Consider the following 23,984-nt stretch of genomic DNA (forward strand, 5'->3'; position numbering starts at 1 on the left):
TCTCTGTCTGTCTGGCGAGTGCACGCGCCCTATAACAAAAACCTCTCCCACCGCCCCCCCCCAAAAAAAAAATGAACTTGCGAAAATTAGGAAAAAGAAGTTTTAATAGGAAAGTAAAGATCTTAATAGAAAGGAAATACACCTCCATGCCTGAAAGGCATGTGGGTAGGCAGCTGCCAGAGGACAACTGCACTGGGCATGAGGTTAGGTGTTACTTTTATTCTGGGGGTTGGTAATTAATATTTGTAGCAGGGAAGGTCTGTCATAGTATCTGGCTTTTGTTTGGTTTCCTGGGCTTTTTCTTGAGCTTGCCCAATCTCTCTCAGGTGAGGAATTTAAATATCTCATCACACGTGCCCAGGGTGGTCTTTGAAGGAATGAGCATCCATATCTAGATGCACTGCCTAGATGTTGACTTAGAGCCCCATCCCAGGGGTGATGTGTGAGTATATTTGGAATAGCAGAAGGAAGATAACAACCTTCCTGGTGCCAACAGCCAGGTGGGAAGGGTGGGAGGAAGGAATCTTCAAAGAAGGTCTGGTTGCATTTCTCAATAGGCTGTGATTGATCAAGCAAGCTGTAAAGCAGCCCTGGTTGTTAAGACGCTCTCTGTGCAAGCAAGCGGTCAGTTAATACTTAGTTTCTAGTGAGAGTAGTGAAAGACCCTTCTCAAAAGACTGACCTGAGTGACTCCATTTTATAAGTTGGCTCTATCTTAATATATGTGTGTGTCCATTTCCTATCATAATGACTCTTCCTTGGGGGTCCCTGCCCTGTTGACCTACTCATTGGTTTAATTCCTGTCTTAAAACTGCAGTTCATTAATTTTCAATCCTGTAGCATAGTTCATTGTGCAACTCCATTAAAAAAAAAATTCTTTTAGGGACCAGCAGTTAGAGTAATGGCTATGTCACTGGACTCCCATGTAGTCGATCGCGGATTGCGTCCCAGACCTGGTGGCTTAAAACTAACGCCAGGCGCATGTGCATGCGTGCCCAAGATCCCAAGAGGAGATTGGAGGAGAAGGGATTGCGGCGTGGCCATCCCCCCTGGGGGGTGATTTCTCGTTTTCTGTCTCTCTGTCTTTCTCTGTCTCTCTGGTGAGTGCACGTCCCCTATGGCAAAAACCTCTCAAAAAAAAAAAAAAGAAAAAAAGAAAAAAAATTTCTATAAAGATTTACACGGCCTTGGCAATTTTTTAATAAAATTTATTTCTTTCATGAGCAAGAGAGACATACAGAGAGGAAGAGACAGAGAGAGAGAAAGCACTCCCACCAGGGACTTGATACTGTGATCCAACCCCAGCCTTACCCAGTACCAGATCATAACAATCAAACACATCAGATGTGATTCGACAATTCATTAGAAATGTTAAAATCAAACAACTCTAAACTCTAAATGTGTTCCAGTGTACTCAGTGAAGTCTCACGATGTGAACTAGGAACCTTTCCATCCGGGTCAGCCTTGCAGAGTGCTATCACTGCACCACAATCTGGCCCCTCCTCTAAAGGTATTTATATTTTTCTTTTGCCAAAAGCTAGCTGGATTATTTCTATTGTTTTATTGGAAATTTTCACTATAGGACACATGTGCTTAGGGGAGAGAGAGAGAGAGAGGAAGCAAAAATCATCCCCCGGTGGGTATCCATGTTGCAGCAAACCCTTCTCCTTCATGCTCCTCTCAGGATTTTGGGCATGAGCACACATGCAGAAATTTCAAGCCTTGGGGTCCAGGACTCGAACCACAGTCGACTATGTGGGAGTCCAGCAATGCAACCATTATGCCATCTGCTGGTCTCTCTATTTTTTTTTAAAGACAGACTTTTGTGTCATGACCACTTTTCTTTCTATTACACAGGTGCCAATGTTTCCTTTGGGTATAAATTTGAATGTAGAGTTACTGGGTCTTAAAGCATTAACAATTTTACAAGATAATGACCAATGATTTTCCACAGTGGAGATATTAATTTGCCCTCCTACTAGTAATGTGAGCACGTTGATTCAGTCTCTTCAAACACAATATTGTTAGACAATTTTTATCAGTAGGTGTAAAAAGGCACTATTGAATCTTTTTTTTGGTTTTGATTTACATTTTCCTGATAAGGGTTGAGCAGTGCTTCATGTTTATTGGCTGTAAGCATTCCCGCTTCTGTGAAACGCCTGTATGAATCTTGCAGTTTATTATGTTATCATTTCCTTTTAAAAATATTTATTTTACTTTATTGTTATGATTTTTTAATTTGCCATAGAGCACCTGCACTCATCAGAAAGAGACAGCAAAGGAGAGAGCAAGAGAGAGAGAGTGAGAAAGCAAGCCACCAGGTCTGCGACTTGAACCACAGTCAACCATGTAGGAGTCCAGTGCCCTAACCACCATACCACCTGCTAGTCCTCTTCCTTCATTTGTTTGTAGGAGTCCTTAAATATTCTGCAAGCTAATCCCTTAGGCTCTAACTTCTTCAGTTGGAATTTCTTTTTTATTTTCTTTAAAATGTCTTTTGAGGAGACATTTTGATGACTAATTTTAATTTATCTGAAATTGTGACTATCATCTTATGTGGTTAGTGTATTTTTGTGTCTTGATTTGGGAATCTATATCCTAAGATCAGAAGGACAAGTTTTACTTTAAAAGCTAAAGTTTGCTTTTGATGTTTAAGCTCTTAATCTTTCCAAGGTTTGATTTTTGCATATAGAAGATCTGATTTTATTTTTCCACATGGATAACCAACTTCTTTCAGCCCTATTTGTTATTCAGTCTTTTCCTTCCCGTTTTCTGCTTTCAGCCTGCGTCATAATTTCAAATATGCATGGGTCTGATTCTGGGCTCTCTATTTTGTCCATCAGTCAGTTTGTTTATTCCTATATCAATACCACACTATCTTAATCACTGTAACTCTGCAATAAATCATTTTATCGGTTAGAAAAATTTCCCCCTTTATTTTCCTTCTTTAGAAATATCTTGGCTACTGTGATCTTTTGCTCTTCCATATTACTACAATAGAATTAACTTTGTGTGTTCAGTTGAAAAACCTTGCTGGAATTTTGACTGTAATTGACTACATCTGAAGATTAATTTTGGGGGGGGAACTGACTTGATTACATTAAGACTCCCTATCCATAAAAATTTATCTGTTTAGATGTCCTTCAATGCTGTTTGCTAGAATGTAAAAATTTTGTCTTTTTGTTTTTTCTATTTTTATTTTTTTAGAGGTTTTTGCCTTAGGCCACGTGAGCTCTCACTAGAGGAAGCTGGGGAGAGAGAGACAGACATAATGAGAAGGAAACTGAGAAATCACACCAGGCCACGTGAGCTCTCATTGGAGGGAGCTGGGGAGAGAGAGACAGACATAATGAGAAGGAAACTGAGAAATCATACCCTGGGGAGATGGCCATACTGCAATCGCTTCTCCATTCTCCTCCCAGGATCTTGCACATGCACACAGAGTGATTTTCAAGTCACTGGGTCTGGGACTCTAACTGTGGTCAACAATGTGGGAGTCCAGTGACGTAACTGCTACATCATCTGTAGGTCCCAGAATTTAAAATTTTCCTACACATAGATTTTGCATGTTGTGTGTGTGTGTGCATGAGTGACTGTGGGATGTTTAAACAGGGTCTTGCCATGTCATGATTTTCCTGCCTCAGTCTCTTCAGTAGTTGGACTACTGGCGCACCAGGCCGGAATTTTCAGGTGACATGGTGGTTAAGGGACTAGACTCCCAAATGGCAGACTGTGGTTTGAATCCCAGATCTGGCGGTTAGGTTTCTCATTTTTCTTCTTTCTCAGTGTTGCTCTCTGGTCAAATTGAAAAAATAATAATGATGAATAAAATTGAATAAAAATAATTCTTTACAAAAAGGATTGTATTTTGGGGCCAGCAGGTGGTATGGTGGTTAAATCACCACATCCCACCATAGTTCAAGTCCTGGAGGTGGTGGCTTGCATTTTCACTTTCTCTCTCTCTGGTGAGTGCATATTCCCTACAGCAAATTTTTTTTTTTTTTGAGAGGTTTTTGCTATAGGCTGCGTGCGTTCACCAGAAAGACAGAGAGAGACAGAGAGCTAGAAAGTGAGAAATCACCCCCCAGGGGGGATGGCCATGCTACAATCCCTTCTCCTCCATTCTCCTCTCAGGATCTTGGGCACACACGCACATGTGCTTGGCATGAGTTTAAGCCACCGGGTCGGGACTCGAACCGAGGTCGACTAAGTGGAAGTTCAGTGACATAGACATTATGCTAACTGTTGGTCCCTCCCTACAGCAAATTTTTAAAAATTAATAATAATAATAAATTAAAAAAATTTTTAAATTACTTTATTCATTCATTTATTTTAGCTTGACCAGAGAGACATAGAGAAAGAGAGAGAGAAAGTGAGAAAGCAAGCTACCAGGCCCAGGACTCGAAACTTGGTAGACCACCTGGGAGTCTCTAGTGCCTTAACCACCATACCAGCTGCTGGTCCTCATAAATAAAATAATTTTTTAAAAAATTGGATTTTAGGGGCTGGCAGGTGGCGTGGTGGTTAAGGACTCGGGACTCACACATGGTTACTTTATCATTTTCCCTCTCTCACTCTGTTACCCTCTGATCCAATGAAAATAAATAAATAAAGTTAAATAAAATAATTCTTTAAAAATTATTTTTCTTTTGGGACCAGCAGTTAGCATAAAGGCTATGTCGCTGGACTCTCACGTAGTCAACCGCGGTTTGAGTCCCAGACCCGGTGGCTTAAAACTCACGTCGGGCATGTGTGCATTCGTGCCCAAGATCCCAAGAGAAGAATGGAGGAGAAGGGATTGTGGTGTGGCCCCGGGGATGATTTCTCGCTTTCTATCTCTCTGTCTCTCTCTGTCTGGCAAGTGCATGCGTCCTATGGCAAAAACCTCTTCAAAAATTTTTTTTCTTTTTATTTTAGAATTATTTATTTAATTTCATTTGTTCTTCATATTATTTTTTAATTTTACCAGAGAGAGTCAGAGAGAGAAAGGGAAAGCCAGAAGCAAGGCACCAGGTTCAGGACTTAAACCGTGGCCAGCCACGTGGGAATCCAGCGCCTTTACCCACCATGCCACTTGCTGGCCCCCAAGTTAAATAAAATAATAATAAAATTTTTTGAGAATTATTTTATTTAACAATTTACTTCTTTATTTATTTTTAATCTGACTAGCGACGGACAGGGCTAGCAAGTGAGAAAGAGAGAGAGGGAAAGTGAGAAAGCAAAGTGTCAGGTTTGGGACTTGAACTACAGTCAGCCATGTGGGAGTCCAGCATCCTTAACCACAACACCACCTGCCAGCCCCAAATTAAATAATTCTTTAAAATAATTGGATTCTGGAGACCAGCAGCTGGCATAATGGCTACGCTGCTGGACTCCCATGTAGTTGACCGTGGTTCTAGTCCTGGACCCAGTGGCTTAAATTCACGCCAATAGTGTGTGTGTGTGTGCGTGCCCAAGATCCCGAGAGGAGAATGGAGGAGAAGAGATTGTGGCTGCCCCCCCCCTGGGGTATGATTTCTTGCTTTCTGTCTCTCTGTCTCCCTCTGTCTTTCTGGCGAGTGCACGCACCCCATAACAAAAACCTCTCCAAAAAAATAAAATAAAATAAAATTGGATTCTAGGATCAGCAGATGGCATGGTAGCTAAGGGTGCTGGACTCCCACATGGTCAACCACAGTTCAAGTCCTGGACCTGGCGGCTTACTCTCTCTCTTCTCTTTCTCTCTGTCTGTCTCTGGTCAAAATTAAAAAATAATGATAATAAATAAATAATTCTTTAAAAAATAATTTTATTTTAATGAGACTCTCAAGATGGATTCTAGGATCAGCAGATGGCATGGTAGCTAAGGGTGCTGGACTCCCACATGGTCAACCACAGTTCAAGTCCTGGACCTGGCGGCTTACTCTCTCTCTTCTCTTTCTCTCTGTCTGTCTCTGGTCAAAATTAAAAAATAATGATAATAAATAAATAATTCTTTAAAAAATAATTTTATTTTAATGAGACTCTCAAGATTTATTTCATTTCTAAATCATTATTATTATTTTTTAATTTTGACCAGAGACAGAGAGTGAGAGAAAGGGAAAGTGAGAAAGCAAGCCACTAGGTCTGGGACTCAGACCTTGTTCAGCCATGTGGAAGTCCAGCACCTTAATGACCATGCCACCTGCTTACCCTTTAACGAAAATTTTGAAGTCCCATACAAGTTTTTTTCATCTCATTGGCTAGAAATTAGCCACAAAGCCACATGTAGCTGTGCGGGAGGCTGGGAAATACAGTCTTTAAGCTGAGTGGCAATAGACAAATGGAGTCTTGTAAATCTGAGGGAAAGGGAAGAATGGATATTTGTAACGAGTAGGCAGGCCCTATAAGCATCTTGTAGATATTGCCCATAAACCAAGATGGGTAGTTAGGCTAGTGTCATAGGGATATTTTACAAAATATTAAAATGTCCTTGGCTTTTTCACAAAATCATAAAAACAAACAATAACAGTACAAAAATGTTGCAAAGACAAATCCTTAACCTGCAAGTTAACTCTATGTACTTCCTGATCTCAGAGCTCTATTCTGAGCTAAACTCACGACTCTCTCTACTTGTCAGGGAAGGAAAAGTGGAAACCATATCTCCGATCAATTCTTTTAAGTTATATACCTACAGCACAATTACCAGGACCAAGAATATGAGATTTTCACAGCAGAGTGAAAGGTGGTCCCTTCACCTTTCCTGCTTCCTGGTACTTTGAGGGCATTTCCCCAGCATACGGGGCACAGACATTACATTTATTTCCACTTGGACTACATTTCCCAGAGTTCCCATCCCTTGCTCTTGGCAAAAGCCTCAAGAGAACTTAGCGTGAGCTCTGGAAGGTAGCAGCGAAGTGTCAGCCGCCGGTGTGCTGGGAAGGTTGGCGTGGGTGCCAGGTGCTGCTGCAGCTCATGCATGCTGCCACCAATTCGCTGGCTCACTTTGTTGACGTGCGACAGCTGCCAGGCCCACAGCTTCTCCAGCTGCTGCCAAATCTCATCTTCTACGAGACCTGAGCTGGGGACATGGAGCTCTGCATCTGCAGTTCACCTGGGAAGTAGAGGGAGAGGCAGAGGGACACAGGGTTTGTTTGTCCTTCTGGGCTTTCATTTGTCCTCACAGGTTTCAGCTTGGTTTCACAGGTCCCAGGTTGTTTTACTCTGTTCAACTTTGTTCCCTGAAAGTTGGTCTTCCCTGGCTTCAGATCCATCAGCAAATGCAAGCTCCTTTCACAAGCTTCTTCACCAGCTCCTGTGCCTGCATACGGCCTAATCCTAATTTTTTTTTAGAGGTTTTTGCCTTAGGGTGTGTGCGCTGCCATAGAGAGAGAGAGATAGAGACAATGAGAGAGAAAGTGAGAAAGCAAGCCACCAGGTCTGGGACTCAAACTGTGGTCATTCATGTGGGAGTTCAAAGTCCTTAACACCACACTCTGTCAGCTCTCCAGTGTGTGAATTTTAAGCCACTGGGTTCGGGACTCAAACCATGGTTGGCTACGTGGGAGTCCAGTAATGTAACTGCTACTCTATCTCCTGGCATCCTAATCCTATTTTTTAAAACTATCTATCTATCTATCTATATTTATTTATTTTTATTTTTATTTTTTTCTAGTGGGGGGGACCAGCAGATAGCGTAATAGTTACGTTGCTGGACTCCCACATGGCTGACCGCTGTTCAAGCCCTGGGCCCAGCGACTTGAAGCTCACGCTGGGAATGTGTGCGTGTGTGTCCAAGATCCCAGGAAGAGAATGGGGGAGAAGGGATTGAGGCGTGGCCACCTCTCCTGGGGTGGGGGGGGGTGATTTCTTGCTTTCTATCTCTGTCTCGCTGGTGAGCACATGCACGAAAGCAAGCAGCCAGTTCTGAGACTTGAACCATGTTTGGCCATGTGGGACTCTAGTGCTTTTAACCAACATGCCACCTGCAGGCCCCTATATTTTTTAATTTTGCTATAAGGCATGTGCACTCACCAGAGAGAAAGAGAGAAAGTGAGAAAGCAACCTCAGGGGGAATGGCCATACTTCAAGCCCTTCTCCTCTAGAGATTATGGGCATGCATGCATACGTACGTAATTAAATTACTTAATTTATTATTCTTCAATTTGACCAAAGAGAGGAGGAGAGTGAGAAAGCAAGCCGCCAGGTCCGGGATCCGAACTGCAATCAGCCATGTGGGAGTCGAGCTTCTCAACTACCATGCCACCCACTGGTGCCCCCAGTGTTTTTCAAGCCACCAGGTCCAGGATTTGAACAGCACCATCAGCCATGTGGGATCCACCTGCTTTACCCATGCCACTGGCTGGCCCTGAGTCTTAATCCTCTTAAAGTTTTTCTTCTGAATCACTCATGGTGGCTCTGCTTTCCTGACTGAACTGATATTTATAAAAGAGAGATCTTTTTCTTTTAGAATTATTTGATTTATTATTATTATTTTTCATGAGTTTTGCCAGAGAAAGACAGAAAGAGAGAAGAGGGAGAGCGAAAAAGCAAGCCGCCAGGTCTGGGACTTGAACCATGGTCAGCCATGTGGGAATTCCAGTGCCTTTACCACCATTCCCCCCACTGGCCCACATAAGACATATTTCTACCTCTGCGCTTTTGCCCTGGCCGTTCTCCACCTACATTCCCCGCTCTTAGTTAAAGGGAAACACCCTCATTCTTCCTTCAAGTACCCACTCCACCTTTCCAGAGACCTGCCTTTCCCATCTACTTCATTTTTCCTCTAACCTCCCTCACACTCTGGAACTTGCTTTCTCTCCTCTCTTCTGTTTCTGTCACAAAATATTACATAAGTTTTTTGTAACAAATCTTTTTTTTTTTTTGCTCACTGAAATTATGCTGTTGCCTCTTATTCTAGAATGTAAGCACCATAAGGTGTTTATCTCTTTCTGATTATCCTTGACACAAAGCAAATACTTAGTAAATTATGTGTTGAATACATGAATAATTATAGTATTCTGTATCTATGTATCTTTAAAGAATTTTATTTATTATTATTTAAACAAAATTTTTTGGAGAGGTTTTTGCTATAGTGTGCACTCATCAGAAAGACAGAGAGAGACAGAGAGATAGAGAGAAATCACCCCCCATGGGGTATGGCCACACCGCAATGTCTTCTCCTCCATTCTCCTCTTGGGATCTTGGGCACACCACCAGGTTCAGGGACTCGAACGGTGGTCAGCGACATGGGAGTTCAGCGACATAGCCACTACGCTAACTGTTGGTCCCTATTATTATTTTAAAATTTGCTATAGGGCACATGAGCTCACCGGAGACACAGAGAGAGGGAGGGAAAGTGAGAAAACGTGCTGCCAGGTCCAGGATGCGAACTGCAGTTGGCCATGTGGGAGTCCAGTGCCTTAACCACCATGCCACCTGCTGGCCCCCAATGCCTATATTTTTAAGTAATTACGGGGGACATACAAACATGTCCTTTACTTAAAAGACTAAGGGCTTTATAGCAGACAAATGATAGGCTGAACAAGCCAATAAAAAGTACTTCCTGTTCATGTTTCTGGTTTATTAGGACATGATCCCCGAAAGCATGGGCCCTTGTCTTGCTGAATACTTAGAAGTAAAGGACATTTGGAAGGGCCTCTGAAGCAAGGCCTTTCTGACCTCCTGTGCTGCTGTCTTCTGCCCCTTTTTATTGGGAAGCAAGTCACAGAAACCAAAAGTCCTCTTCTACAAGGCAGGTCATAGAAATTAGAACCCCATCCCTTTCAGAGAAAGCCTAAAACCACTTTTTCTCATTTCTTCTTTCCCTTGAAGACCATTACTTCAGGGGCTGTTGCCCTATACCTGGGGGAAAGGAATGCCACAGAGAGAGGCCAGGAGGAACTGCAGGCCCTGCTGCATTTCTCACACCCTTTCATCCAATCACATCTCTACACAGCTGTCCAGTCTTCATCTAATCTAAGCATAAAAACAGAATTTTCCCTGGGTCTTTGGATCTTCACTTCTGAAGCTCTAGTGTATGTAATACTTTGATTAGATAAATTTGTTGTTTTTCTCTTGTTAACCTTTCATGATAGGAGTGTCAGGTGTGAACCTTAGAAGTGAGAAAAGGTATCCCACCTTTCTGCCCCATACCATCTCATCTTCCCCACCAGGTAGCATAATTACTTTAGTTGTCTTCTCTGAATACATGCCTGCCAGGGCCAAAACCTCAGCGTTTAAGAAAGTGATTTTACTTTTTTTTTTCTAAAGTAAATTACACTGTGTGCATGCACTTTTTTATGTGGGTGGTGCAGGAGTGACCGTGACGTTTTACTCCTGAACGCAGAATTCAACCTGTAGAGAAGGAAATCCAGTGCCGTCGAGGGCCGCCAGAGAATAACACTGTAACCCAGCCCTACTGCCAGGGAGAAAAGTGGCTTTGGTGGTAATGGGGACGTGAGATGGAGGTGGAGAGAGTAAAGGCAGGAGGGCAGGAGGGCAGGAAGGCAGGAAGACAGGAAGACAGTACCTTGCCCTGAACACCAAAGCAGGCAGGAAAGGGCAGAGTGCAGAACAGCACATAAGCATGAAGTGCTCAAGTGCATTGATCAGACAGTAAAGAGTTAAACTGAGAAGAGCCTTAGGTGGGCACTGACTGCATTGTCTATAGATCTCATTTGGCAGATATTTCCATATATTTTTATTTCTCCCCTCAAAAATTTTTACTATGGAGGCCAGAAAATGGCATAATGGTTATTTTGCTGGCCTCCAACATTTGAGTCCCGGACCTGGTAGCTTCAAACTCATGCCAGGCACGTGTGTGTGCATGCCCAAGATCCCAGGGGGAGAACGGAGAAGGGATTGCGGAGAGGCTATCTTCCCCCTGGGGGCGTGATTTCTCGCTGTCTCTCTGGTGAGTGCACACACCGTGTAGCCAACACCCCCGCCCCCCAAAAAGAAAAGCTTATGCAGAATCTTTCATTATCAAGTATACTAATAGATCAAACACACATGAACCAACCACCCAATGTCCGAACTGAAACATCACTCCCAATGCTTTTGAAGTTCCCATGTGCTTCTCTAGACCCCAACCCCTCGTCTCTCTCGACTCACTCAAGGTCAGCACTTTGTGAATCTTACGTTTATCATCTCCTTTCCTTTCTAAAGTTTTATAAAATCAAATATGAATGCAGGGACCAGCAGGCGGCTTGGTGAAGGTGCTGGACTCCATGGCTAGCCATGGCTCAAGTACTGGACCTGGAGGCTGCTTTCTCACTTTCCTTCTATCTCTCCCTCTTTCTCTCTGTTCAAATTGAAATAATAATAAATGAAATAATTTTAAAAATATGAATGCGTATCTGTACAATAGTTTGCTTTTACTCTTTTTTGAGCTAGATAGAAATAGTACCACATAGTACTTCGTCTTTTGTAATTTGTTTTTTTCACCTAGCACTGTCTGAGATGTATCAGTGTTGCAATGTAGATGTTACCTATTTCTTTTCATTGCAGTGGAGTTCCTAATTTAAATATAGTCAGACATGCCATTTACCTCATTTGTAGTGAATTTTTGTTTGCTTAAGAAGTTCTTGCCCAGCCTGTATCAGGAAGATATTATTTCACTGTCTTTTAAAACAAAGTTAAAAGTTTTGGTTCCACTGCAGTGGCACATGCTAAGATGCTGCTGCTACCTGGATGCTGAAGCCAAATGAGACGCCTGGGTTTGATTAGCAGCCTAACCTTAACAGACTGGCCCTAGTGGTGTGCACTTGTAGTCCTCCAGCTGTGTATGTGTATCCGGGTGAGGACAGGAGGATGCCAACATGCAGAAAGCTGCCAAAAACCAATCTCTCTTATGAAAAAAATTTTTTCAAGTTGTACATTAACACTTAGGTTTTTAATTAGTTAATTAACTTTTGCTATAGGGTGTGTGCACTTGCCAGAGAGGCAAGACAGAAAGAGAGAAAAAAATCTTTTAGAGAGTATGGCCATGCTGCAATCCCTTCTCTAGTCTTCTCTTGGGATTTTGGGCTTGTACACAAACGAATCCAGCATGATTTCCAAGCCACAAGGTCTGGGACTTGAACTGCAGAGTTGGCTATGTGGAATCCAGCACCTTATCCTCCACGCAACCTGCTGGCACTACCTTAAACTGATTTTAATTATGGTTTGAGGAAGGAACCTAACCCCTTTTTTCTTTCATGGATAACCATTTGTTCCAGCATCAAGTATTAAAAATTAGCCCATACTTTTTTTGCACTCATTCATTGATCCAAACATTAATTCACAAGATACATCCTTAACACTTCTAAGCTTTGAATCTGCAATACCACCTATATTAAATATCAAATTTACATACATGTATAAGCTTATTTGAATATTTTATGCCATTAGTTAATTTTTTTAATTTTAATTTACATTAATTCACTCTACATCACTACAATATACAAAATGAGATTTTCCAACCAGAATACACTGTACATTGGCTCAATTAAGGATATTACCACACATATTGTCAACAAATAATTTTCAGCTTGTTTCTTATATAATTTTGCTTTTTATTCCCTCCTTAATTCCCTACCTCTCACCTTCTGCCGTTTCCTACCCTCCTCTCACACTGTCTCTGGTATCTATCTTTCCTTGCCTTTTTTCCTCCCACATTTTATTGATTGACTAAAGATCTTTTTTAATTTTTTTAGACTGATTTTACTTAACCTTATTTGTTGATAAAAATAGTTCAGTTTCTAATATTAGCTTTAGACTGATTTTACTTAACCTTGTTTGTTAATAAAAATAGTTCAGTTTCTAATATTAGCTTCCTAAAATTTATTTTTTATTGTTGACCAGGATTATGTTGGCCAGGATCCCCATTAAAATGTTGTTATTTTATTTTTGGAGAGGTTTTTGCTATAGGGCACTTGTGCTTACCAGAAAGAGAGACAGACAGACACAAAGCGAGAAATGGTCACGTCGCAATCCCCTCTCCTCCATTCTCCTCAGGATCTTGGGCATGGGACTCGAACCGTGGCCAACCACATGGGAGTCCAATGATATAGCCATTACGCCAACTGCTGGTCCCCACAATGTTATTATTTTTTATGTACTCCATTTGATATGGTCTCCTTTCACTCAAACCTCTACCCTGCCTTCTTACTCATTCTCAGTTGGTAATTTTGCTTTTTTTTTTTTGAGAGGTTTTTGCTATAGGGCACGTGTGCTCACCAGACAGACAGAGACAGAGAGCCAGAAAGCGAGAAATCATCCCCCCCCAGGGGGGATGGCCACACCGCAATCCCTTCTCCTCCATTCTCCTCTCAGGATCTTGGGCACGCATGCACACATGCCTGGCGTGAGTTTTAAGCCACTGGGTCCGGGATGCGAACCTCGGTCGACTACGTGGGAGTCCAGCGACATAGCCATTACGCTAACTGCTGGTTCCCATAATTTTGCTTATTTTTGAGAAAACAGGTGCAATCGACGGGAGCTTTCTTATGCTAACTACCACCAAATCTACAAACCTTTGAAAATTGTTTTTCAGTCTTGGTATAATAGAGAAACTGTGTTCGCTGTAATCAAGATTAACTTTTCCTTTGGGCACAAGATCTCTTCCTCTCCCACCTCCTCAAGGGTTTGATAGTGGTGTAGTCATTCCTCCTCTATCTCATTTTATCAGCATTTTGTTTTCTGTTCTAAAGTGCTCTCATTCTGTCAACTTAAAAACATGTTGTAACAGTAGGCACACAAAAGTGCCTCCCTTGATCCCACATCTTCTTTCAGATATTACAATTCTCTGCTCCCCTTTATAGCAAAATACCTCAAAAGAATCTCTCACACTTGCTAGTTTTCACCTTCTCACCTTGGGTTAGTCTGTTTTACTATTCTGTTTAGGGGTTATGCCCAGAATTCTACTGAACTAGCCCTTGGCAAGGACAGTAACTTCCACATTGTCAAATGTAATGATTCTCACACATCTTCATCTCTCTGCAATGTATGAATGAATTGCTCTCAGGTGTGTGCATGGGGAATGTAAACACACGGGGTATACTTATCGTATTTTTCCCAAAGACGCAAATTAAAGCACTTGGATATATAATAAAAACAAATTAATCACTAAAAGATTCTTTTGTCATTTGCAACCAAATGCATTTCCTGCCGATAAATTGTTTTTCAGTCTTGGTATAATGGAGAAACTGTGTTCGTTGTAATCAAGATTAACTTTTCCTTTGGGCACAAGATCTCTTCCTCTCCCACCTCAAGGGTTTGATAGTGGTGTAGTCATTCCTCCTCTATCTCATTTTATCAGCATTTTGTTTTCTGTTCTAAAGTGCTCTCATTCTGTCAACTTAAAAACATGTTGTAACAGTAGGCACACAAAAGTGCCTCCCTTGATCCCACATCTTCTTTCAGATATTACAATTCTCTGCTCCCCTTTATAGCAAAATACCTCAAAAGAATCTCTCACACTTGCTAGTTTTCACCTTCTCACCTTGGGTTAGTCTGTTTTACTATTCTGTTTAGGGGTTATGCCCAGAATTCTACTGAACTAGCCCTTGGCAAGGACAGTAACTTCCACATTGTCAAATGTAATGATTCTCACACATCTTCATCTCTCTGCAATGTATGAATGAATTGCTCTCAGGTGTGTGCATGGGGAATGTAAATACACGGGGTATACTTATCGTATTTTTCCCAAAGAGGCAAATTAAAGCACTTGGATATATAATAAAAACAAATTAATCACTAAAAGATTTTTTTGTCATTTGCAACCAAATGCATTTCCTGCCGATTTCTAGATATATAGTCTTTTTAGAAATTCTAAACAAAAAAAAAAAACTGTTATTAGAAACAACACAATACTGGGGCCAGAAGGTGGTAGTGGGAGAGGTGCGAGACTCCCACATGGCTTACCTTGGTTTGAGTACCGGACCTGGTGGCTTATTTTCTTTCTTATTTATTTAATTCCATTTGTTATCATTATTTTTTAATTTGACCAGTGGGGGGGCAGGGGGGAGAGAGAGAAGGCAACACGAGAAAGCAAGCTGCCAGGTCTGGACTCGAACAGAGGTTGGCCATGTGGGAATCTAGTGCCCTTAAGCATAACACCACCTGCTGGCCCCTTTGGTGGCTTACTTTCTCACTGTCCCTTTCTCTCTCTGGTCAAGTTAAAAAAATAATAACAAAATTAAGTATTCTTTTAAAAAAAAAAGCAACATGATACAGTGTGGGGAAGTCCAGATGCACTTTCTTTGCAACTATTACAGATTTTATACCCACTCTTAAACCTTACACTTTAGATCCTATTTATAGTGAGTTGTGTCTCTAATTTTTAAATTTCCCACTTATCTCCTCTCAGGTCATGAATAAAATCAGGAGCATGAATATAAGCTCTGATTTAAAATGAAATTATACGCTATTTTGATTCGAGTTCCTGGAAAATGGAAAATGTGTGACAAAATTAATTCCACATTTTGATACGATGATTATTCTAGTACCTCTGATCATTGCACTAAGCAAGAGAAAAACAATAGCCGAGACAGATGACAGTACATTTTCTCTAGGCCCTTTCTCCATCTCACTGGCTCAACGTATAGTCTGACAATTAAAAAAATAAAAGGGAGGACTTTTACTTCCTCAAAACTGGAATAGATGTGCTTTTATTTTTCCCACTAAGTCCAACAAAAGACATGGGACATTATGTATAGAACAAACAAATGAAGTCTGAAAGGTGGAGAGATGAAGGAAGACTGCAACCTATGAATACAATGATGTGTTACTGGTGTTTACTTTTTGCCTCATTATCTCATACTTGGAGCTGAAGGAATTGGCAACCCAGAAACTGCAATAGAGGCAGACGGAAAAACAAACAAACAAAAACCAACAAAAGTTGGTTCTCTAGGCAAAGAACAAGGAAAGACACAGCCTAGCCAGACAAGAAACATGAGACAATAACTGCTCTACTCCAGTAAAACACCACAGGGAAAAACTGGGCCTCCATTCATACCCACAAAGCTGGAAGGAATAGCCAACACTTCTACTCCTGCAGGCTGTGAGGAGGCAGACCGCTCCTGCTCTGTTGTAGTGGTATCTTTAGAAGATCCAATCTTTGGGCCGGCAGGTGGCAAGCATGGTGGTTAAAGTGCTGGATTCCCACATGACCAAGGTTCAAGTCTTGGACCTGACAGCTTCTCTCACTTTCTTTCTGTCAAAATAAATAGTAACAAATAAAGTTAAGTATTTTTTTAAAAGGCAAAAAGAAAAAAAAAATCCTCTCTCATAATACATTAGACATTCCAATTCAATAAAAATCACTTACCTGGGACCAAGTGGTGGTGTGGTAGTTAGGGTGGCTGGACCCCACATGACCAACTGTATCGTTCAAGTCCCATTCCCAGCAGAAATGCAACATTTTGCAATAAAGAAAGTCTTGGATTTGTTTCCTGGGTTCTACCTATATATACAGGGTGTGTACATGTGCCTGTAATCTGGGCTGGCTGAGGCTGGAGATGGATTCTGGAATGAAGACCCTGTTGAGGGTCCCTGTTTAGTTCTCTTACCCTAACATGGAAGAAATAAATAAATAAACAAATTCGGGCCAGCAGGTAACGTGGTGGTTGGAGTGCTGGATTTCCATATGGCAAACTGGTTTGAGTCCCAGAGCTGGCAGCTTGCTTTCTCACTTTCTCTGATGACTATAGCAAGTTAAAAAAATAAATAAATAAATTCTTTAAGCAAAACAAAATTTTAAAACAAAAGGACAAATCCCAGAGACCTGTGACCCTGTATCAAAAAGCCTAATGTTCAGGGACCAGCAGATGGTGTAGTGGTTACGTCACTGGACTCCCATGTAGCTAACCACGGTCCTAGACCTGGTAACTTAAAATTCACACCAGAGGGACCAGCAGTTGGCGTAATGGCTATGTCGCTGGACTCCCATGTAGTCGACTGCGGTTCAAGTCTCAGACCTGGTGGCTTAAACTCATGCCACGCACACGTGGATGAGTGCCCAAGATCCCAAGAGGGGAATGGAGGAGAAGGGATTGCGGCATGGCCATCCCCCCTGGGGAATGATTTTTTGCTTTCTGCTTCTGTCTTTCTGGTGAGCGCACATGCCCTATAACAAAAACCTCTCAAAAAAAAAAAAAATTCACACCAGATGCGTGTGCTTGTGTGCCCAAGATCCCAAGAGAATGGAGAAGGGATTGCAGCATGGCCATTCTACCCAGGGCATGATTTCTCATTTCTGTCTCTCTCTGGTGAGAGCATGCTCTATAGCAAAAATCTCTTTAAAAAAAAAAAAAGTCATAGAAAAGGAGCGGACTATATGGTCGACTGGTGGTTAAGGCAGCTGGATCTCACATGGCAAGCTGAGCGGTTTGAGTCCCAGATACAGAACCTTGAGAAATATGCTGGGTGCGTATGCATGTTATGTCCAAAATCCCAAAAGGAAAATGGAGAGGGTACTATGGTGTGGCTATACCTACTGGAAGGTGATTTCTCATTTTCTCTCTCCCTGTTTCTCTTCCTATAGGAGAGCACATGCACCCTATAGGAAAAACTGGGGGAAAAAAAAGGGGGTGGCACTGAAAAGGTACTGGTATAAGTGACTGAAAACTCCCCAAATCTGACAAAATACATAAACCTACAGATTTAAGAAGCTGAGCAAACCTAAGCAGGTGAGCTTGTTTTGCCTAATATGTTTCTTTCCTTCTTTTTATTTTTTTTGGGAGAGGTTTTTGCTATAGGGCGTGTGGCTCGCCAGACAGAGACAGAGACACAGAAAGCGAGAAATCACCACCCAGGGGGATGGCTATGCTGCGATCCCTTCTCCGCCATTATCCTCTTGGGATCCTGGGCATGCATGCACATGTACCCGGCATGAATTTAAGCCACTGGGTCTGGGACTCGAACTGCAGTTGGCTACATGGGAGTTCAGCGACATAGCCATTATGCTAACTGCTGGTCCCATCACTGACTTATTTTTTAATTTGACCAGAAAAAGACAGAGGGAGAAGGAAAGTGAGAAAGCAAGTCGCCAGGTCCGGGACTCTAACCACGGTCGGCCATGGAAGAGTGTGCAGTACCTTAACCACCACGCCACCTGCAGGCCCAGTCTAGTAAGTTTTAATCTCATTAATTTATAAATATCTACCATCAAAAGAAAAATAAACACACCAAAACATCTAGGACTCAAACTTATAAGCCTGAAGTTGCCTCTCTGCTCAAAACCAGCTCTATTTACCTTTTTCCACCAGACTTTGAATTCCAGTTTAAAACTCTATGTGGAGGGGCCAGCAGATGGCGTGGTGGTTAAGGGTGCTGGACTCCCACATGGCCAACTGTGATTCGGGTCCAGGACCTGGCAGCTTGCCTTCTCACTCCTCTCCTTCTTTCTCTTTCTGTCCCTCTCCTCTTGGGATCCTGGGCATGCATCCACACGCATGCATAAATAAATAAATAAATAAAAAGTTGAATAAAGTAATAATAAAATAATTTTTTTAAAAAACAAAAACTATGTGGGAAAAAAAACTACATGAAATGTTGTCAAAAGTTAATAATCACAACTGACATTCAGAGTGCTGACTAGATGCTGAACACTGGGTTAATACTTTAAATTTATTAATTCACTTTATCTTCATAAACACTTTGAGGTTAGTATCTATTATTTCCATTTTTCAGATAAAAATGAGGCAAAGGTAATTTGCCTGAAGTTAACTAGTTGGTATGTAATGAAGACTCAAATCCAAGCAGTTTGACTCAGGAGCACATTTTCTTTTTTTTTTTTAGAAGAATTATTTATTTAATATTATTTAGAAATTTTGCTATAGAGCATGTGCAGTCAAGAGGGAGAGCGAGAGAGAGCGAGAACGCGAGCCTCCAGGTCTGGGACTTGAGCCATAGTTGACCATGTGGAAATCCAGTGCCTTAACCACTATGCCACCTGATGGTTCCCCTGCTGGTCCCAAGGACATACACTCTTTTTTTGTTTTGTTTTTGAAAGAGATTTTTGCTATAGGGTGTGTGTGCTTACTGGAGAGACAGAGAGAGACAGAGACAGAAAGCAAGAAACCCCCCCTCCTGAGAGGGGATGGCCACACTACAATTCCTTCACCTGCACTCTTATCTGGATTTTGTGCACACTCCAGTATGAGCTGTAAGCCACCAGGTCTGGGACTTGAACTACGGTTAATTAGGTGGGAGTCCAGCAATTAAACCATTATGCCACCTGTTGGTCCCAGAACATACACTCTTAATTACAAAACTTTGCTGCCTAATTGAACAGTCTATTAGAAAAGGTTTACTAGAAAAACTTAACCTGAAAGTTACAATTATTAATATTTTAAAAATGAGATTGAAAGAAAAAAAGGACAGAACCAGTCTCCAAAGCATTTTTGTCTATTGTATTCCATGTTAAACATTTAAAAAACTATTGTGATCTTATATACTGCTCTGAAAATCAATTTTATTTTGCATTGCTATGCATTTAAGAAGGCTTCTTCATTGAGTCCAGCAGGTGGTACAGTGGTTAGAGGTGCTGGACTCCCACATAGTTGACTGCAGTTCGAGTCCCATACCTGGTGGCTTGCTTTCCCTCTCTCTCTGGTTAAAATTAAAAAAAATTTTTTGAAAGATTTTTGCTATAGGGTGCATGCACTCGCCAGAAAGAGACAGAGAGACAGAAAGCAAAAAAATCACCCTCCCAGGGGGAGTGGCCACACCGCAATCCCTTTTCCTCTTAGGATCTTGGGCATGCACGAACACACACCCAGTATAAGTTTAAGCCGCTGGGTCCGGGACTCAAACCACGATCGACTACATGGGAGTTCAGTAACATAGCTATCACGCCAACTGCTGGTCTCTCTGGTTAAATTAAAAATAATAATAATAAATAAATAAAGTTAAATAAAATTATTCTTAAAAAAAAGGCTTCTTCATAATATAACAGTGCACTTTTTCTTTCAACTTCTTTATTAATTGGTTGCATGAAAGATATACATTCTGATACTGACAATTCTTGTCATGAATAAAAGCAACAAAAATAAGGCAATAATAAAATGTGCTTCACATATAAACAATTGTGTTGTAAGAATAGGATATCTGGATCCCTGTACAACAAAAATTAGAAAGCAAAATGTGAATAAGCCCTGTGTTCGGAATATACCCAAATGTGTGTGCAAAGACAGTGCACTCATAATATAGCTCACTTAAGTTCTTTATGATGCATAATTTCTTAATCATCTACTTGTAAAGAATGAACATTAAGAAACATGAAATCCAAATTGCATTTGTTTTCACAATATCAATGCTAAGCTCAAAACAGCAACTTCATTGACTCTAAATGTAAATGTTTCAAAAGTAAAAGACAATTCTTATTTTCAGAATAGGATCCAGAAAAAGATGAATTATTTTACTCTACTACAAAGAGACTAGGTCTCAGCCTGCACTTAGACAGTGTGAGCAACAAAGGATAGCAAACAAGTATCACTAAGCGTAATGCCCGTACATATAAAAAGTCTAGTTGAACCATGTTCTTTCTTCTTACATAGCAAGCCTATTAAACCACCAGCATAATGGAAGCTTACATCCACGCAAAAAAGAATAACTAAGTAGACGTCTATTACAAAATTCAAAATCCCTGCTCCCAACACAATTTTAGTACACCTATTAAGTACAGCAAGTCATTTAGAAAAACAGAAATAAAATATACCTAGTCTTTGCAATTAAAAAATTTTCGTAACATGAACGTTCAGATATAAATTTTGAACTAAATATGGTTTTTCTAAATATGATTCATGTAATCAAGGCTTTCTTATACAAAGATAGGACTTAGGTATATGATCTGTACAAACTTACAGTAGTGTATATTCCAAATAAAGATTTTTTCCTATCGTGATATAACCATTTTCTGAGTGAAGATATATGTTAAGGCTTAAGGTGTAAACATTTTAGAAGGCAAACAACAAAAAATTACTGTTTACTTAAAACTGTATCATATCATAATAGGCCCCTGAACTTTCAAATTTACATGTGAGAATACATTTACATCTTGAATTTCTAGGAAAGGCACAGGCTTTACGTAAAAAAGCAGCAAAATTTTAAACCCACCAATTTATTGAAAAAGCCATTACTTTTATTAGAAACAAATAATGCTTCTCAAGATGTTGGCAACAAGCCAGAATATAAACATATTTCATACAGTGTATTTCTTCCTTTACTTATATTCCAGTAGGAGGTGGAATACCTCCTTGGCCATGGGAAGTAGAAGTATTTGATGGACTGTGTAAGCTGGTCTCCTTATACACAAACCAAGCATTTCCTCCCCAAAGTATCATATTCAGAAAGCCAAAGATCTATGAAACAGAAAAGTAAATATGAAAATCTAATATCTACTTAAAAATTCATGTCCTTCTTAAAATCTGTTTCCTTTTAAATATTTAACATTTTCAGATAATATACCATCATGTCACTGAAAGTCTAACACTACATACAAAGTGGAATAAAAAAGTTAGATTTTAAGAGTGGGTGCTAAAGTCAGATCTGGCTCAAACCTTGCTTGCCACTTCCTAGTCGTGCTACCTTGCTTGGGCAAATAAAAATATGAGCTACATATGAAAAATGAAGATGAGAGGGGCTGTCAGGTGACATGCTGGTTAAGATGCTGGATTCCCACATGACCGACTTCGGTTCAAGTCTCGGACCTAGCAGCTTGCTTTCCCACTTTCCCTCTCTCTGGTCAAATTAAAATATATACATAAATAAAGAAACAATAATATTAATAAATAAAATAATTATTTGAAGTTGATAATGCCACTTTCCACATACCTCCTATGTTGGAGAGAGAACCAGAACAGGAGAACTTGACCGAGATGTAAGTGTAAAGCCCTTAGCACATTACCAGGCACATAGTTTCAACAGTTGTTAGTGACTGTTATTAGAATGTTTCAGGTAGAAGTCCTGCCTTAGTGATTTTCATAAAATGTAAGACTCAATCATGATTTTGCTTATAGCTAATAATTTAACAAATTTTCTTCACTGTTATAAAGGTAAACATTAAATTATTGATAAAACTAGGAGTCTAATAACTTAGTAAAAATAAAAACCAATATTTTTATTCAGAGATTTATTGAATATTGAAAAAAATATTCATTTTTTTAAAGAGGTTTTTGCCTTAGGGCATGTGTGCTCACCAGAGGGAGATAGAAACAGTGAGAGGGAAAGTGAGAAATCACCCCTCCGGAGGGATGGCTAACGCCACAATCCCTTCTCTACTCTTCTCCCAGGATCTTAGGCACACACGCACATGGCACGATTTTCAAGCTACCAGGTCTGGGACTTGAACCATAGGCCACGCAGGAGTCCAATGATGCTATCCTGTTTTCTGGCTCCAAAAGCTATTACTTTCTTAAGATTCTAATTCTATTAAAAGGTTTTTCTAACAAGGAAAATAAAAATTTTATAAATAATGTATACCTACCACAGACACATTTAGGGATCCCATACTAGTCACCGAGCCGTAATAACATTGCACTTCCAGCTCCATACAAGGCTGAAGTTCCTGAACAATATTGTGACCAGTAGCTATTTTTATATCTGTAAGTGCTTTGGCCCAGGCTGAAGTGCTCACCAACCATAAAAAAGTGGCAACGAGAGTAACAACAAAGTCCTAAGGCAAAAACAGATGTGAGTTAATAAAGGACAGTTATTATTTATTATAACCCTTATCAAAACCCTACTTCAGCCACTTACTACCAGTATCACACTTGAGACCCTGTTATCAATATCCCTATCTCAGTATAATGTTTAAATCATCCCACTCTTTCATATCATTTCTCTCTAGCACCCCAATCCAACAAATTCTGACCCCACAAAGACCTACAATTGGTTCCTATTACTTTGTCTCTCAACCTGTTATTTTTTATTTTAAAAATAATCATTTAACTTTATATATTTATTTTTAATTTGACCACAGGGAACCATCCCCCTAGGGGGTGATTTCTCGCTTTCTGTCTCTCTGTCTCTCTCTATCTCTCTGGCGAGCGCACATGCCCTATGGCAAAAACCTCTCAAAAAAAAAAAAAAAGCAAGCAAGCCATCAGGTCCAGGACTCAAACCATAGTTGGCCATGTGGGAGTCCAGCACCCTTAACCACTATACTACCTGCTGGCTCATTTATTTTTTTAAGAGATTTTTCTATATGGTATGTATGCTGGCCAGAGATAGAAAGCAAGAAACTACCTTCTGGGGGGATACCATGCCACAATCCCTTCTCCTCCATTCTCCTCTTGGGATTTTGGGCACACAAGCACACGGACCTCATGTGAGTTTTAAGCCGCCTGGTCTAGGACTCGAGTCACAGTTGACTATGTAGCAGTCCAGCAACGTAACCATTATGCCATCTGCTAGTCCCTCACTAATGTCTTTTTGTTTAATCAATTTATATTTTAAGGTCTTTTGTTATAATTCCTTGCATATACTATCAACTTCCTTATCTTCTGCTTCTTCATACTATTCTGGCAAAACTCCAACTTCAGTGAAATCTTATTTTATTTAACTTTACTTATTTATTTTTTAATCTGACCACAGAAGGACAGAGAGAGAGAGGGAGAAAGTGAGAAAGCAAACCACCAGGTCCAGGACTCAAACTGTGGTCAGCCATGTGGGAGTCCAGCACCTTTAACCACCACGCCACTTGCCAGCCCCTCTAATTTTCCATGTATAATGTATAATGAACACAAAAAAGACAACTCAACATTTTAAAATTCATAACCGTAAATTTTAAGATGCCCATATGTTAAAAAGAAAAAAAAAACCTCTCCAAATACCTTATCACTAGTAAATTTTTAAAGAATTCACTGCTATTTATTACATTTCATAGAAAGAAAAGTCTGAACATTTTGGATAGTTTCTTTCTTTTTTGGGGGAGAGGTTTTTGCTATAGGGTGTGTGCGCTCGCCAGACAGACCGAGAGAGACAGAAAGCAAGAAATCACACACACACACACACACACACACACACACCGCGGAGCCACA

General features: G+C 40.5%; 1 protein-coding gene across 1 annotated transcript in view; it reads right to left on the bottom strand.

Annotated features, from left to right (window-relative positions):
• Nucleotides 1-19,906: 19,906 nt before the first annotated feature.
• SYPL1 (synaptophysin like 1) overlaps nt 19,907-23,984 on the bottom strand; it is a gene marked incomplete at its 5' end in the record, with an annotated part of 22,121 nt that continues 18,043 nt past the window's right edge. The window contains 2 exons of the mRNA XM_027772129.1: nt 19,907-21,305; nt 22,430-22,618. Of these exons, the coding sequence (XP_027627930.1) occupies nt 21,171-21,305; nt 22,430-22,618 (324 nt within the window). The remainder of the gene's footprint in view (nt 21,306-22,429; nt 22,619-23,984) is intronic.

The sequence above is a fragment of the Tupaia chinensis genome, unplaced genomic scaffold (assembly GCF_000334495.1).
Source record: "Tupaia chinensis unplaced genomic scaffold, TupChi_1.0 Scaffold000255_1, whole genome shotgun sequence".
Taxonomy (NCBI): domain Eukaryota; kingdom Metazoa; phylum Chordata; class Mammalia; order Scandentia; family Tupaiidae; genus Tupaia; species Tupaia belangeri.